Source organism: Lacerta agilis, chromosome 13 (assembly GCF_009819535.1).
Source record: "Lacerta agilis isolate rLacAgi1 chromosome 13, rLacAgi1.pri, whole genome shotgun sequence".
Taxonomy (NCBI): Eukaryota; Metazoa; Chordata; class Lepidosauria; order Squamata; family Lacertidae; genus Lacerta; species Lacerta agilis.
Window position 1 is genome coordinate 11,052,014 of NC_046324.1, and position 17,031 is coordinate 11,069,044.

At 43.4% G+C, this 17,031-nt stretch overlaps 1 protein-coding gene across 7 annotated transcripts in view; it reads right to left on the reverse strand.

The window, feature by feature from the left end:
- The window catches only part of DMXL2 (Dmx like 2), a 112,443-nt gene that overhangs the window by 39,386 nt on the left and 56,026 nt on the right, over positions 1-17,031 (reverse strand). For all 7 annotated transcript variants that reach the window (XM_033168081.1, XM_033168079.1, XM_033168076.1 and 4 more), the window contains 9 exons: positions 14,883-16,559; positions 14,339-14,449; positions 13,490-13,659; positions 10,848-10,945; positions 10,061-10,226; positions 7,664-7,928; positions 5,004-6,079; positions 1,864-2,055; positions 202-278 (listed from right to left, as the gene is read on the reverse strand). In XM_033168081.1, coding sequence (XP_033023972.1) covers positions 202-278; positions 1,864-2,055; positions 5,004-6,079; positions 7,664-7,928; positions 10,061-10,226; positions 10,848-10,945; positions 13,490-13,659; positions 14,339-14,449; positions 14,883-16,559 — 3,832 coding nt within the window. The remainder of the gene's footprint in view (positions 1-201; positions 279-1,863; positions 2,056-5,003; positions 6,080-7,663; positions 7,929-10,060; positions 10,227-10,847; positions 10,946-13,489; positions 13,660-14,338; positions 14,450-14,882; positions 16,560-17,031) is intronic.

The following is a 17,031-nucleotide window of genomic DNA, read 5'->3' on the forward strand; positions in this document are numbered from 1 at the left end:
TGCCTTAAAACCACTGTCAACATTCAGAACAATCGTCACAAACAAGCAAGATGTGATTATATGAAGCAAGTGAATACACCGTTTATAACTACTCTGGACTACAATTTACAATCTCACTTTTTAATTTTAGAATTATGAGACTGTCCCTGATGAGAAGCAGAGAGTCCTCATACAACCTACTAAGCACAGAAAAGAGATTACCTGTAGCTGTGGCTGTCACACAAGGCTTGGTAAATAGATGCAGAAAGGGAAGCGGCTAATGAATAGAGAGTATGCACCTAAAAGAGGAAAAAGACAGCATTTATTTTACAGGGGTGTGAATAATATATGTTTTTGCAAAGTAGCATGGCGCTGAACTTTTGGGCAAACTGATTTTCCATGAAAAGCTGCTGTTTTGGAGGGTTTGGATTTGATATCCCGCTTTTCACTACCTGAATGAATCTCAAAGCAGCTAACATTCTCCTTTCCCTTCCTCCCCCACAACAAACACTCTGTGAGGTGAGTGGGGCTGAGAGACTTCAGAGAAGTGTGACTAGCCCAAGGTCACCCAGCAGCTGCATGTGGAGGAGCGGAGACACGAACCCGGTTCCCCAGATTACGAGTCTACCACTCTTAACCACTACACCACACTGGAGGTGTGGCTGTGCATGAGAGGCAGAAGGTGTCCATGAAAAAAAGGTAAACAGCGTTTCCATGTGCTCTGGCACTCACCACAGTGTTCCGTTTAGTCCTGCTGGCCACATGCCCCAGAAAGCTGTCTGCGGACAAATGCCGTCTCCCATGGCCTGAAAAGCGAGATGAGCACCGCATCCCATAGTCACCTTTGACTGGACTTAACTGTCCAGGGGTCCTTTACCCATAAAAAAACCACCCACAGTCTTTTAAGCCTTTTGTGGGTTCGGAGTAACTAAAGATGCACCCCTTTCAGCGGATCTTGCAAGTAGAACAGAACTGCTGCTCTTATATGGGGTTCAGCGATTTGTTGCTCTTTAGTATTCAGTCTGAGTCCTGCACAAAGCAAGGTTTTGCTTTGCCTTAGGACACAAGCAAATGTCAGGCAGGTACAGTCCTACTCCATTCAAGCAGAGGGCTTACACCATAAAACCCCTGTGTGTATACAACTCTTTTTTCATTTATTTATTTTTCATTTATATCTTGCTTTCCACCAAGGAGCTCAAGGTGGCATACATGGTTCACATCTCTCCATGGTTTTCCTTTTCCTTTCCTTTTTTAAAGGACTCCTGGATGGTTAAGTCCAGTCAAAGGCGACAATGGGGTTATGGCGCTCATCTCGCTTTCAGGCCAAGGGAGCCAGCATGTGTCCATAGACAGCTTTCCCGGTCATATGACCAGCAGGACTAAATTGCTTCTGGCGCAATGGGACACCGTGATGGAAGTCAGAGCGCATAGAAATGCTGTTTAATTTCCTGCCACAGCGGTACCTATTTATCTACTTGCGCTGGTGTGCTTTTGAACTGCTAGGTTGGCAGGAGCTGGGACAGAGTAATGGGAGCTCACTCCGTCACAGGGATTCAAACTACCAACCTTCTGATCAACAAGCCCACCCACGTCCATGTTTAACCTCACAACAACCCTGTGAGGGAGGTTAGGTTAAGAGACTGGGACTGGACCAAAGTCACCCAGCAAATTTCATGGCCGAGCATGGATCCAAACCCTTAGTCCAGCACTCCAACCACATTGGCTCTGAAAAATTAGCTCAATTCTGTCCTGGTTAGCATCTGAACCAAGACTCCTATGCCCACAATACCACTCTATGACCATGACAAGCTACCTGGGTTTTTGCTACAACATGCATCAAACCACACCCTTCACATTCTAAAAGCTTATTTCCCCATTTGTTACCTTTACGTCTTCAACATTAGGATGGGGTGGCGTTTTCATCTGCACAATAGTATAAAGGATATCGTGGATGTGGTTGTTTAAATACAGCACGGGGTTGGCTATAACCGTCTTTGTTGAAGCAATGCTTGCCGACAGTAACGGTAGTGTGGTGGGCAACGGGAGGGGCGACTGGAGTTGCTTGGCTGTCGATTCCTAGTGGAACAAAAACACAGCCCCAAAAAGTGTCACATGACTACGAGCATCGCAGCGATCTGAGATCACACATGTCCCATCGGTCCCAGCCAGCATAGCCAATGCTCAAGGATGATGGATAGTTGTAGTCCAGCAAATATGTAGAGGGCCACAGTTTCTCTCCAGCTTATAGAATATGAATGGAATCGATTGAGAAATGGCATTGCTGCTAAAACTGCGACCGAGGTAGAACCACCAAGAGAAAGGCTTTGCAAAAGGAAAGGAAACTGGCCTTAACTTGGAGACAATGCAATTGGAGACAATGGAGATAGGGGAAGTATTTAGAAGAGGGATAAAGGCAATTTATGAAAATCAAAAAGCAAAACTTATTATAAACAGTGAAATCTCAAATACAAGGGAACGAGAGAAGGGTGTCCCCTTTCTCCGCTACTATTTATTATGGTACAGTGGTGCCTCGCAAGACGAAATTAATTCGTTCTGCGAGTAGTTTCGTATTGCGAAAAATTCGTCTTGCAAAGCACAACCATAGGAATGCATAGGAATTTAATTCCCATAGGAATGCATTGAAATTTTCGTCTTGCGAAGCACGACCATAGAAAAATTTGTCTTGCGAGTCACCTAAAAATCGCAAAACCCTTTCGTCTAGCGAGTTTCTCGTTGTGCAAGGTATTCGTCTTGCGAGGTACCACTGTACTAGAAACTTTACTGACAGCTCTTAAGAAATGAATCAGAAATAAAAGGTATAACGTTAGTTAATAAGTCTTTCAAAGTGAAGGCTTTTGCTGATGACCTAGTCATTCTAACAAAAAAAACCCCAATAGAATGTACTGTTAAAACATTAGAGAAAATATATGAATTTGGTGAAGTTTCAGGTTTCAAATTAAATAAGAAAAAAACAAAGCTCTCAGTTAAAAATATGGATGAATAAGGAAAGAATTACAAAAAAGGTTGGGTCTGACGATAACAAAAAGAGTAAAGTATCTGGGTATTTGGCTAACCTCAAAAATATTAATTTATATAACGATAACTACAATAAAATTTGGAAAGAAATTAAAGAAATATATGCAGACCTGGAGTAGGTTAAAATTGTCATTATGGGGCAGAATTTCAGCCATAAAAATGAATGTGTTGCCCAAAATGCTATTTCTTTTTCAAACAATACCAATTATAGTAGGACAAGCTCACTTTAAAGATTGGCAAAAAGAACTGTTTAAATTTATCTGGGAGGGGGAAAACCCACGAATAAAATATAAATTATGGACAGAAGTAAAGGAGAGGGGTGGTTTCGCCACGCTGGACTTGAAGTTGTACTTTGAAGCTGCATGTCTGTGCTGGATTAAAGAATGGATGATACTGAAGAATACTGATATACTGGATCTCGAAAGTTGGGACAACCGTTACAGTTGGCACTCGTATCTATGCTATAGTAAGGGAAAAGTCCACAGAGGATTCTTACAATACGACAACCCCTATTAAAAGTTTGGGAAAGATATAAAAATCTCTTAGAACCTAAAACACTGTGGTGGCTCTCACCATTAGAAGCCATCTCTGTAAAGAAAAAGAATATGGAGGGGAAATGGGCAACCTATAGAGATTTATTGAAAGAAGAAGAGTGTCACCTTAAATTTAAAAAGTTCGAGGAAATTAGACAGCTACGCAGATTGGTTTCAGTACCATCAATTGAATGAGGTGTTTAAACTAGACAGTAAAATCGGGTTCCAAAAAGAAATATATCAGAAATAGAAAAAGAATTACTACAAATAATAAGAAATTGTTATCAAAGACTTATAAAGTATTATTGGATGATGTCAGGGAACAGCCCTCATCGCAGATAAAAGGAGATAAAAGAGGCAATGGTAAAATGGGCAATGGATTTTGGTTACCCAATACAGATGGAACAATGGGAAAGGCTCTGGCAAACGAATATCAAGTTCACGGCATGTTACACAATTAAAGAGAATTATTTTAAAATGTTATATAGGTGGTATATGATCCCTAGTAAACTGGCAAAAATTTATAAATTGAGATCGAACAAATGCTGGAGGTGTAACCATGAGGAGGGAACAATGTTACATATGTGGTGAGGGTGTAACAAAATTTAAAATTTCTGGAACTCTGTCTACGATGAATTGAAAAAAAAAAAAGCTTAAAATCACATTTGAAAAAACCCAGAAGCCTTCCTCCTGGGAATTATGGATATTAACATCCCCGAGGGAAAAAGAAAGTAATTTTTATACGCCACAACGGCGGCGAGAATAGTAATATCAAAGAATTGGAAAGGGGATAGTGTTCCAACAAAGGAAGAGTGGCAACTCAAATTTTGTTAATATTCAGAGTTAGCAAAAATGACAGAAGTAATTAGAGGCCAACCCACACCAAAAAGCCAAAAAAGATTAGCTATGTGTAAGAGATTACATGAAAAAACATTGTCCTCAGACTATATCCTGGTTATGTTTTGACTAAATCTTGTAAATAGTACAATGGAAAGAGAAAGAATTGGGGGGATTAAATGAAATAAAGAATAATGAACACAGTAAGAAAAAGATCTGTGAAAGGAAAGCTGCAGTGAGGTGGTGGGAAGTCACGGGTGGAAAAAGATTTGTATGAGAAGATGTATATTGCGTTAAGTTAAGAATTTATGTTGTAGAGAAATCAAGAAGACAGTCATACCTCATGTTACGTTTGCTTCATGTTACGTTTTTTTCAGGTTGCCTCCTGCGGCGACCCGGAAGTACCAGAAAGGGTTACTTCCGGGTTTCGCCACTCACGCATGTGTACAAGCGCCAAATCGCGCAACGCACCTGCGCAGATACGGCGCTTCAGGTTGGGGGCTTTTCATGTTGCGAATGGGCCTCTGGAGCGGATCCTGTTCACAACCAGAGGTACCACTGTATATGTATATGCTCAATTTATACTCAATAAAAAAGAGAAAGGAAAGTGGGCCTTACCTGCTGCGATTCTTGCAGCAGAAACTTGAGCTCCATTCTCACAGAGGCGAGACCGCCGCCCTGTGCCCCGTGTAGGCTGCAGTAGCTTAGGAAAACCCTCAGGAGGGCTTGGTTCTTCTGCAGCCACCACTTCCGCCGCTCTGCGTGCTCTCGCTTGGCCTGCAGCCTACGCCGCTCGATCTGGTGCCGCTCGTACGAGCCGATGTCCCCCTTTTCCCCCACTTCTTCGCGGTCAAGGGGGTCTCCGTTTATGTGGCCGCCTGCTTCGACCTCGCCTTTCCCGCGCGCTTCGTGGTTGCAGATGTCGTGCAGAGCGGCAATTTCCTTCTCCAGCCAGTGGTAAAGCTGGAAGCGGAGCTTCCCTCCGTCGACTTCGTAGCCGGTGGCCAACGTTCTGAGTTCCGTCATGAGGATTTTTAGGCACGCTCTGAACTTCAGCTGCTCGGCGATCACGTCAACTTCGATGTCGTCTATATACGCATCATCGCCCAGACTACTCCCGGCCTGCTTTGCACTTTCTGGTTCCTGTTTCGAGCCCTTCATTTGCAAACCATCCTCGCCCTCCTCCTCTTCCTGCGAACTGCTTTTGTCTTCCCCCCAGTCCAATTTCAGAGGCTCATCCTCAAACGTTATTGCCGGCTTACTCCAGTCAACAAGGGCTGAGGACTCCATCTGACTTGTCAAATCTCCTGAGCTCTCTCCGGGCTGCGACCAGTCTGCAGCACTGCCTTCGCCCGACGCCTTTGGTTCCAATTTCACACCGTTCTGCATAGTAGGAGTCTCGCCGGCTTCTTCTGTCTTGATGAAGATATTGGATTTGCTGCTTATTTGGGGGAGTTTGGAAAGGACTTCGAGAGCTAGCACGGGGCACCCCACTTTAAAATGAGCATTTGCAGTAGTGAAAAACAGCTTTCTCTCAATAAGATTGATTCGGTCGATCAAGCTTTTCTCGGCTTGCAATCCTAAAGTGGCAAAGGCCCCATCGGGCAGGCAAAAATTTCTTCGGATGAGCAAGGGGTGAGTGCGAAGGTAGTTGTAGAAACTGAAGACCACAGGATTGCACGATTTGACAATGACTAGAGAAATCAGAGATTAATAACACATCAGAAATAGTCATAATGGCTATGGTAACTGAAAGCAGCTCTGGAAAGTCTTTGGGGTTAAAGGGGGGATGCATACATGTAAATCAGGGGTGACTATCTGGCACCCCATTTCTTTGCCAACCCCAAGACCTTGTCCTAAATTTGTCATTGGAAAAATTTCAAGTTTTAATGACTGGTTCAATGACCCCCCCCCCCGAACTATCGGGATGCCGAATGGATTTTTTCCCCTTGTCAAAAAATAAATAAATTCTTATGGCTTTTAAAATGGTTTTCAATTTTAATATTCCTTTTTAAAAAACATGGATCCCTGCTGTGATTCTTCCGGCGGCAAAAAGGTTTTGTGACTCCACTGCTGTAAACAAATGGAGAAACTGCTTCACAAAATCAGGGCTCATTAGGATGCAAAATGTGACAAAAAGGCCAGAACATCAGAAATGGGAGGTTCAGAATATAGTCCGACAGGCAGAGATCTATGGTCACTCCACAATATTCTGGCCCATTATTTGATTCTTAATTTTTTGTTTTGTAGCTTTGGAGCTATCTATTGGCTTTTCTCTTTCTAACGGTGATTATTACTACTTAGCAATACATTATATATAATTTAGTAATTATATTTATATAACCGTGATCACTGCCAATGTTGTAGGGCTGCTGGGGCTTTAATTTTTGTTTGATTGCTTTGTACTAAACTCCTAGTTGTTTTAATTATTGTTCCTTGCCATTTGTTCTCTGCAAGTTTCTATTTTATTTGTGGGGGTTTTTTGCTGCAAGTTGCCTTGAGGGTCTTTTCGGCACAGGGCAATGAAAAAACAAACCAACCAAGTGCCTTAAATAAGTAAATGAAATGAAGCAACATTCCTTCCAAGAACGAGGCTTTCCTAACAATCTGAAACAGTGGCGTTGCGTCCTTTGCCGGTGCCCAGGGTGTGGCGCAGAGGGTGAACAAAAAACCTGCTGCATCAACCCAGCCTTTGCTGCCAATACTGCCGGGCAAGTGTGGGGCACGGAGGGTTTGCAGGGTCACGATGTACCACTTGCGCGCCTGCGCATGGGGGAGCCAAACTGGACAACACGGCCCTTGGCGGGTGCATCCTCTCAACGTTGGCCGGGCAGCCATTCAGTGAGGGTGCCGGGGATGCAGCGGCAAGGCAAGACCCAGACAGGGTGGGGAAGGGAGGGGATCCCTGTGGGGGAACGCCTGGTTCGCACCCCTTCAGAATCATGCGCCTGGGACTCAACCCAGCTGCCCTCCCTCACCGCATGCTGCACCCCTGATCTGAAACTTAAAACCATGGAGAAACCTGGTCTGAACAAAGACACTGGATTCTTATCTCAATATACACGACAAAGCTATCTTTAGCCATCTCACCCCTTGCCTTTCCCTGTAAGACCCTGTAAAAATTGCAGCCGTTAAGAGTCGTCAACAGGTTTTCCACACCTATCAGCTGATCACCCATTCCCACCACCCTTCTGAGTAATACCCCTCCCCACTCCCTCACTATATTTAAGGGTCTCTAAGGTGCTACTGGAAGGAATTTTTTTTTATTTAGTCTTTACCTGGGTTTTCATCATCTTCCTTTGGTGTTTGTTCCAGTAAAGTGTCGAGTGCTCTAGTGTACTCTTTCATTACCCAGTAGGAAAGACTTCGCAGGAAAGGGTCCGGGTGCAGTTTTGCGCAGCTGAATCCACTTCCATCTTTCTCACACCCCAATATCTTCTCATAAAGGATGGCTGTATAGGTGGAGGATATCTCAAATTCAGATTCATACAGACGAGCGATAACCATAGCTAGCTGGATGTCTTCCATCTTCTCAAGACACACCTATGGAGAAAATGAACATCAAGGTTCCATAAGCACACTTTAATTGACAAATATTTCTGCGTTTATTTATTACGCGTAGTGCAGGTTGCAACGAATATAACACCATGTGATAAACAGATTAAAACAATTTACAATCGCAAAAGATGGGTCCCTAAAGATATACATCTCAGGTCTCGAAAGCCAGGTTGTGTCTTCACATACACAATACCCAAACCAGTATTACACAATATACAAACCAGCATCACACGATACACAAAATGAGGACAAGAGTTCAAAAAGCAAATTCTCCATTTGAACTTGGCTGAAGAACCAACCGCACTACAAAATCTGGAGAAGTGTGATTTTCAAAGGATGGATGTGCTTCCTTTCTTGTCATTTCAGAAAGTGCAAATTGAGTGGGTTCGCCTTTAAAATGTGAATGGAATCAAATTTCTCCCTCATTATATAATTTTTATTAAGGTTCTCAGATATACATTTCCACGAACAATACCCTGCATTATAACAATATATTCAACGACTTCCCTTCCATGGTTCTTTTAATTTTCCTGCAATTCTTGCATATTTTTATATGCCCATTTAATTCACCTCCCCCCCTTATCCCCCCCTTCTAATATTGGTTATACTGTTGAATTTACCTTAATCCTGCCAGCGGTTTTACATGTGTACAATTATTTCCTGCATACACAACAAAAAAATTCTGTTCCTCTTTATATTCTTGATCTTCTTGCTCTCTTAATCTACTTCTTAGCCCTCCTAACTCAGCATATTCTACCATCTTAAATTGCCAATCCTCCTTCTAAGGGAACTCACTCACTCGCCATTTTGGGGCTAACAAGATCCGAGCTGCTATTGTTGCATACATAAATAAATTTCTCTGACACCTGGGTACCTCTGTCTGACCTATTTCAAACAGGAATGCCTCTGGTTTTTTGGGGAGAAATGTTTCCTTAAACATTTTTTTTTATCTCATTATATATCATTTCCCAATACCCTTTAACTATTTTGCATGCCCACCACATATGAAAAAAGGTTCCTTCTGCTTCTTTACATGTCCAACACACATCTGATTCAGATTTATACATCTGCAAAACCATCTGTGTATCACTTTCATATAGTTTTCCTTCAATGTATAGCATGCAGTAAATTTTAAATCTTTCTTCCAAAATTTCTCCCTCATCCTTACTCATTGGGGTGATTGGTTTTGTCACAACAGCAAAGCACACACAAAGAGAGAGATACTTTTTCAAAAATTAAATAAATCAAAAGGCACGTTGGATTGGTATCCTTCCAATGTTAGAGACTACTACTACAAAAAAAAAATGGAAAGAAGCAGAAGTCCCAGCAAAAGAAGAATGGATGCAAAAACTTACGGAATATGTAGAAATGGCGAAACTTACCAGAAGAATAAGAAATCAAGATAACAACTTTTTATATAAAAGAATGGAAATGGTTTATTGAATATTTACAGATAAATTATAAACAGATAAAAACATTGGCAGGATAACTGTAACAACCTGCAGTTTTATAAGAGTATATATTTAAAGAAGATGAATAAACGAGCAAATTAAGTTAATTTGGACATGGAGAATTGTATTAAAAACAGATTTCAGGAACAACAGAAAGAGGGGGGTGAAAGTCAAGTTTTGAAACGTCAATATAAATGTAATATTAGTGAAATGTATAAAACTAGCGAAATGTATATACTTGAAAAGTATAAATAAATAAAATAAATAAAATAAAATTTGGGGGAGGGGAAGAGATTACAGTCATACCTTGGAAGTCGAACAGAATCCATTCCGGAATCCATTTGGAGGGGAAGAGATTACAGTCATACCTTGGAAGTCGAACAGAATCCATTCCGGAATCCATTTGGTTCAGAAACCAAAGCACAGCTTCTGATTGGCTGCAGGAAGTTCCTGCAGCCAATCGGAAGCCACGTTGGACGTTTGGCTTCCAAAAACAGTTCGCAAACTGGAACACCCGCTTCCGAGTTTGCAGCGTTTGGGAGCCAAAACGTTCGAGTACTAAGCTGTTGGATAACCAAGGTACGACTGTACTACAGATGCATGAATGAATAGAAGAACATAGAAACCACCACGACAAAAGCACCCGTGTATTCGCGGCAACAATACCTCAATAGCATCCTTTAGTGACCCAGCCAACAAGAAAAAGGCAGCCGACTGCTCAAAGCGCTGTTTCCCCAGCAAAGCAAAAGCATTTTTCAAAGCTGCTTTGCGCCATCTATCTTCACTGAAATTATGGCTGAAGAACTGTGTCATTTTCTCATCATGCTGAGACCTGCATTGGAACACAAAGGGAGAGAGGCTACACCTTCTATTCACATTCGCCCAGAAGGCCCCTCAAACTCAGTGGGACTCACTGCTGAGTCAACATGAAGAAGGACTGCACAGGAAGCAGAGTATCAACTAGAAAAGGGGCACGAGTCCCCGTAATTTTGCACAAGCTTTCGCCTATATCCTAATTGGGTTTTGTTCGAAGGAAGGTAAGATAAAGGTAAAGGACCCCTGGACGGTTAAGTCCAGTCAAAGGTGACTATGGGATTGTGGGGCTCATCTCACTTTCAGGCCAAGGGAGCCGCCGTTTGTCCACAGGCAGCTTTCCGGGTCATGTGGCCAGCAGGACTAAACTGCTTCTGGCGCAATGGAACACCGTGACGGAAACCAGAGCACATGGAAACGCCGTTTGCTTTCCCGCCACAGTGGTACCTATTTATCTACTTGCACTGGCATGCTTTCAAATTGCTAGGTTGGCAGGAGCTGGGACAGAGCAACGGGAGCTCACTCCGTTGTGGGGATTCGAACTGCCGACCTTCTGATCGGCTAGCCCAAGAGGCTCAGTGGTTTAGTCTACAGCGCTACCCGCGAGGGAAGAGGGAAAGGCCAAGTTAATGGGACTTACCGAAACAGACCCCACACCACTGCTTTTTTCTTCATCGCAAGGTAAAATAGTGCAGCATCCAAGGCATCATTGTTCCTCTGAAATGCTGCTTTTGCAACCTGTCGTATTTAGGAGAGAAAAGAAAAAGAAAAAGAAAAGTCCACAGTATCGCAGAGAGTAAGGGCTGCAAGCAGATTAAACTACACAAATTGCAGGTGATCTGCAGATCTGCCTCTGGCCTTTCACCCAACCAACCTGCCTTCAACTGCTATCCCTAAGCAGCAAAAGGATATATTCCCATCTTTGTTTTGTCTTCCTTCCTAGAAGCAAAAAGGTATGGTGCCATCGCTGGTGCCATTACCTCTATCGTATCTGCTTTTCTCAAGCTCCTAAATGAAATAGCAAACTAATAAAATGCTTTGATTTTTGCTAATGATAGTATCCTGCTTTCTCCTGCTCCCCACCCAAAAGCCTTTATGCAAAAGGAAAGAAGTGTATCAGGGTTGTTCAGTCGTTCAGTCGTGTCCGACTCTTCGTGACCCCATGGACCAGAGCACGCCAGGCATGCCTATCTTTCACTGCCTCCCGCAGTTTGGCCAAACTCATCCTAGTCGCTTTTGAGAACACTGTCCAACGATCTCATCCTCTGTGGTCCCCTTCTCCTTGTGCCCTCCATCTTTCCCAACATCAGGGTCTTTTCTAGGGAGTCTTCTCTTCTCATGAGGTGGCCAAAGTACTGGAGCCTCAACTTCAGGATCTGTCCTTCCAGTGAGCACTCAGGGCTGATTTCTTTAACAATGGATCAGGGTAGGTAGGTAAATCAATTATTATTGTTTACCTACCTACCCTGATACACTTCTTTCCTTTTGCAGAAAGGCTTTTGGGTTATTGATTAGCAGCAATGTTGATCATATGCATGATTTTCTGAATACAGAGATAGTAATTTAAATATAGAAATTGATATAACTCAGTGTTGGACAAAATAATACCGTAATATGAAACATTTCTAAGCATATTGGATAAGCTCCGTGAAAATGTCAACCCAATGTGTGGCAGCCATGAAAGGGATCATTTGAAAAGCAATTGAAAATAAAACTGCCAGTATCATAATGCCATTACACAAACCTATGGTGTGACCACATTCAGAATACCGTGTTGAGTTCTGGTCGCCTCATCCCCCAAAAGCTATTATAGTGCTGGAAAAGGTTCAGAAAATGGCAACCAATATGATCAAGGGGATGGAAAGACACAGACATTATGGCTAATAGCCATATTTCTCATCCTTCGTGAGGGGACGCGGGTGGGCTTGCCGATCAGAAGGTCAGAGGTTCGAATCCCCGCGATGGAGTGAGCTCTTCTAAAAGCCCTGGTTTTTTTGAGGATCAGCTAAAAGTTTTGCAGCTTTTTTTTGCAAAGGGGGAAAAGCAAAGCTCCTTTTGCAAAGGGGAAAAAGCAAAGAGGAAAAGCCCCGTTTTTATGGGGTTCAACTCACATTTCTGCAGCTTCTAAAGGAAAGGGAGCCTTTTCTACAGTTTCCAGACAGATAATCTAATCAGCCAGTCACATGTTGCTGGGGAAACAAACAACCTCCCTCTGCAGCACATTCAATAATGGAGGGCGGGGCTGAAAGGGAGCCGGGACTCTTATCTCTCTCCTGATCGCTTGCTGATCAGCTGCTGAGCGGGGTTCTTTTCAACACTCCCTTTTCTCTTTGTAAAATAAAAAGCACGATCCTCTTTTGGCCCCTGGGCAATTCAGCTCCAGGGACCACCATTCGCCCCATAAGACGCACAAACAGTTCCCCTTACTTTTTAGGAGGAAAAAAGTGCGTCTTATGGAGTGAAAAATACGGTAGCTTTATTGGATGCCCCTGAGATCTAGTATTGTGAGGAAGGGGGGGAAACTCTCTATCCACTTCATCTGCATCAGGAATAGTTTTAAACACCTCTGCCATGTTCCCCACTGCCCAAACACCCTTGCCTTTTTTGGCAAAGAATAGTCCCAAATGTTGTAATGTTTCCTCAAAGGGGAGCTGCTCCAGCTTTATTATTATTATTTATTGAATTTATATACCACCCTATACCCTGAGGTCCCGGGGCAGTTCACACAATAATATATTGGGTCTTGTGTTTTGAACAATTCCGTACCAGCTCAAACTTGCTTCGGGGAAGAGCTTTGGAGCTTTCTGATTGTAACCCCAACAGCAAATCTAGTCAGGCTCAGAATAGTCAAAGGACACCTTCCAACTTAACCACAGTTCTACAGCCAATCTCTTCAAATGGCAGCCTGTGATCATGTCTTGCATGCCTGCATTTAAGCTGAGAACAGACAGTTGAAGTCCATGTTGACACATTCTTTAACAGTTCTCTTCCCATTCTCACACACTCCCAGTAGCTTAATCTACTTCTGCCAAACTACAAGAGCCTCGGGGATGCAATTTTCCTATATAAGCCATAAGCTTTGCCATTTTGTTTGCCCCTTTCCAGCTCTACGGTATCCTTTTTGAGGTGAGGCAACCAAAACAATGCCCAGTACGCCAAGTGAGGTCACGCCATAGATTTGTATAACGGCAGGATGAGATTCCTCACCACGTTGTAACTTGGAAAAAGGAAGGTTCAAAGGCTCGTGACCTTCCAGTTATCACCAAAAATGGCTCAAATTACCTTCTCCATGCACCTTCGGAGTGTGTTAATGTTTCTGACCCACCAGCCTATACCCATAGTTCTTAGTTCGGACCACTGGGGGTCTCCTCTTTGAATTGCAGGGATCATGTTGATTAACTCTTCCTCTGCCTCCGAATGAAAAGCCCAGGCAAAGTGGCATGTAGAAACACCTAAATCAGGGCACAGGGAAATCACAAGCACAAGACAATTACAACATGGAGAGTTAGTTCAAAAATAACAATCTAGGGGGAGGTGGGAGCATGTCTGACTTAAAGCCATGGATTTAAAGCCACTGGGGGCATACGTTCATAATTTGTTAAGAATGATGCAAAAAATTCATTTTATGCAATTTTTGGAACAAACGTCGTTTCAGAACATTAATTTAAGAAAAACCAAGTGTGGCCACCTCCAATTCCACCAATTTAGTGAATAAAATTGTCATCATAACCCTAGTGTATCTCATCCTTTTCCCTACCCAAGGAGTCCAGGGCAATAAATAAATAAAAAGGTTAAAGCAACACAACTAAAAATAAAATACAATGTATTTAAAATATTTGAAAACAATTATAAACATCTAAATACCAATCCCATAGCCTCACTACTAATAATTTCAAAGTTCCTAGCATCTTTCAGCCACTAAATACCTTTTAAGCAGCAATGTTTCTAAATTGCCCCCGAACTTGAATAATAAAGGAGGCACCTCACCACAAAGGGGGAGCCATCACCAAGGAGACCCTGCCATGTGGGTCAACACCCAACGGCTCACACAGTCACTAGATACCCTATTCTTCCCATTGCTTGCTGCTTCTTAGAGTGATTCGCATCAGGCAGTTCGCACCAAAGAATTACCTTGATGAAGTAGCTGAACACGATATAAAGGTGGGAGTGATGTCAGAAGGCATGTATGCAAGCGCATAGCTAGCAGGTACCGCAGGCCGCATTCATCTAAAGTTTCTCTCCCTGTGAAAACGCACCAAACAGTTAAAACACAATACATGCAGGTGTCCGTGTTGCTTAGTTACAATATTCATACAAAGCCTTTTCAAACAAAAAGTTCTCAAAACAATTTACATACGCAGCAGAATATCCAAATGCACATGACCATAGTGTGACCTCATAACCCTTGATAGCTTCACCCTTGTCATTTTAATTATTCCAGTTACTTGAAATGTATTTATACTGTGATGCCAGTAAAGGTATTTGATTTTGATTGCAGGTGGGATGTGCGGGTGGGCCCAAGCAGGATATATTTATGAAATATATTTACTGAAAATAAACCACAGGGGTCAATATGAACTCGGACACTAAAAGCCTCTTGCGCCACTTCCTAAATGTCACATCTTCCCCTATTGCCCCAAGAAGCATTCCACGAGAAAGTGGGCAAGTTGTTTACCTGAGTAATGCTTATCTCTGTTTTCATCAAGCTCAGTGCTTGTGGTAGCAACAGTGTCTGCCAAGGCGACCAAGAACATCTGCTCTAGGCGAGTAAGTCCCGGTAAACTTGAGTGCATTAGATGGCTTGAGAGGACGCTGGCATGCTCTCGCCCAAAGTAAGTCGGCCCGTACTGAGACAGGTTGATGACTTTGGATTTATGCTCTCTCCTTTCTGGCTCAAAATCAATGAAGTCGTCCGTCGTCACCTGCTGAACCTGGAACAGATCTGAATAGTGATCCTCTGGCTTCCTTTTGGCATGGTCTTCTGAGCCTTGGGGCCTTTTGGTCGCTTCCTCCGTTTTGTACGTGGAATCCTGGTCTGCAGAAAGCAGCGCGTACAACGGCAGCGGAGGGATAGAGTCGATCTCTGTATAGTCCCGCGTTCCCTCTTTCCCTGTACTGACCGCGTCCTTTGCCGTGCTGCCACTTACGCTGATGGTGCGAGAGAGGTGCCGCTTAGAGCCGCCGTCGGCTGACTCGGGGTCTTTCACAATGGCAACTTCCCCTGCAATGCATTTCACCAAATGCGAAAGAATGGCTTTTGCTCTGCGGACTTTACCCAGGTCCATCAGCTCCAAGAGCTGGGTTGGGTGGTACTGCGGGAGGGTAGGAGAAAGGACGTGGGCGGCTTCAAAAAGCCCGCCATCTTGAATCACAGTGGGGGTTCCGAAAACATCGTCCACAATGCCCGCTCCGTCGATGATGCTGGTTTTTTTGGCCAGCCAACTGGTCTTCAATGGATCTTGCGTGGGGGAGTCTTCACCAAGGAAACAGTCACTCTCGCTTCCCCCCGATTTCACGGCGTGCTTCCACTGTGCATAGACGTGCATTTCACAGTCCATTCCCACGACCAGTATCCCATCTCTTACCCAAGACAGAGAGACTGGCAATGAAGGGGTGCCATCTACAGAGGACACCAAGTCAATGGATCTCAGCAGCACCCATTTGGACCTTATGCCTTGCTTTATGCTACCACCTAGTGGTAAAGTAATGACAGCAACACCCTCTTTGCTGCTTGTTTGCTCAGTCACAATTCCTGAAAGTCGGCCGTACATGAATATATTTGCACCCATGCTGACCGTCAGAATATGTGAGCCGTCTTCTTTCGAAACCCAGTCCAAGTGGACCAAATGCTTGGTGTTTGGCATCAGGTGCCGGTCCTTGTTCAAAAACACGTCCATTTTACTATATACAAATAAATTACTGTCCACGCTCACTCTCGAGTCAAGGACGCTCCCGACTTCCACTAGATCGTCCAGGTGAATCGTCTGCTCCAAGACCCATTCCGACCCTCCGGTGGATTCACATTCAAATATACATACGTGCATAGAAAATTCTTTGGAAACAAAACCGTTGTGTTGCATGGGTTGTTTGTATGCCACAGCCAAGCGCCCCGTATAGGAACAGCTGACAGCAACAGGCCTTCCCGAAATGCCCACTGTGCTGCTGTCGTCATCTTTCGCATCGTTCATTAAAGGCCACTTCTTCCAGTGATAGGTTTCCTTCGTTTCATTTCTGCTGTTCACCGCCGTCTCTACAGAGCACCTCCAGAACCGGACTCTGTCATCCGAACAGGAAGTAACCAGCAAGTAAGGTGCGAGGCAGACTGGGTAAATTGACGAAGAGCTCAGGTGTCCTAAACGAATCAGATATTATTATTATCATTATTAAAAATAGTAAACCGTCTTTCATTTCAAGATCCCAGGGTGGTTCACAAGGTGAAACAGCATTTACATGACACAAACACAGCCTCCTAAGAGAGCCCACCACAAGTTACTAGCCTGCTGATTTGTGGCAGGTCTGTGGTCTGAAAGAATGAAACTTACACCCTCTTGAAATTTAAAAAGCTTTTCCCATCTAGGAAATGTCTGCAGGCAATTGGCTATTTACAAGCCTGCATGAAGATAGATCTGTATTGTTTTCTTAGCAGTATTGAGCATTTCAGTCTCCATTTTGCTTCTAATTCATGTTTCTAATTCACAATATACAAGAGTGAAAACTACATCCAAACTTTTTCTCCCCCGCATCTATAGGGTTACAGCGGACCAATGAATGCAGAATTTGCCAAAAGTCTCAGATTGGTAACCAAAGTTATAGGAACCAGTGTA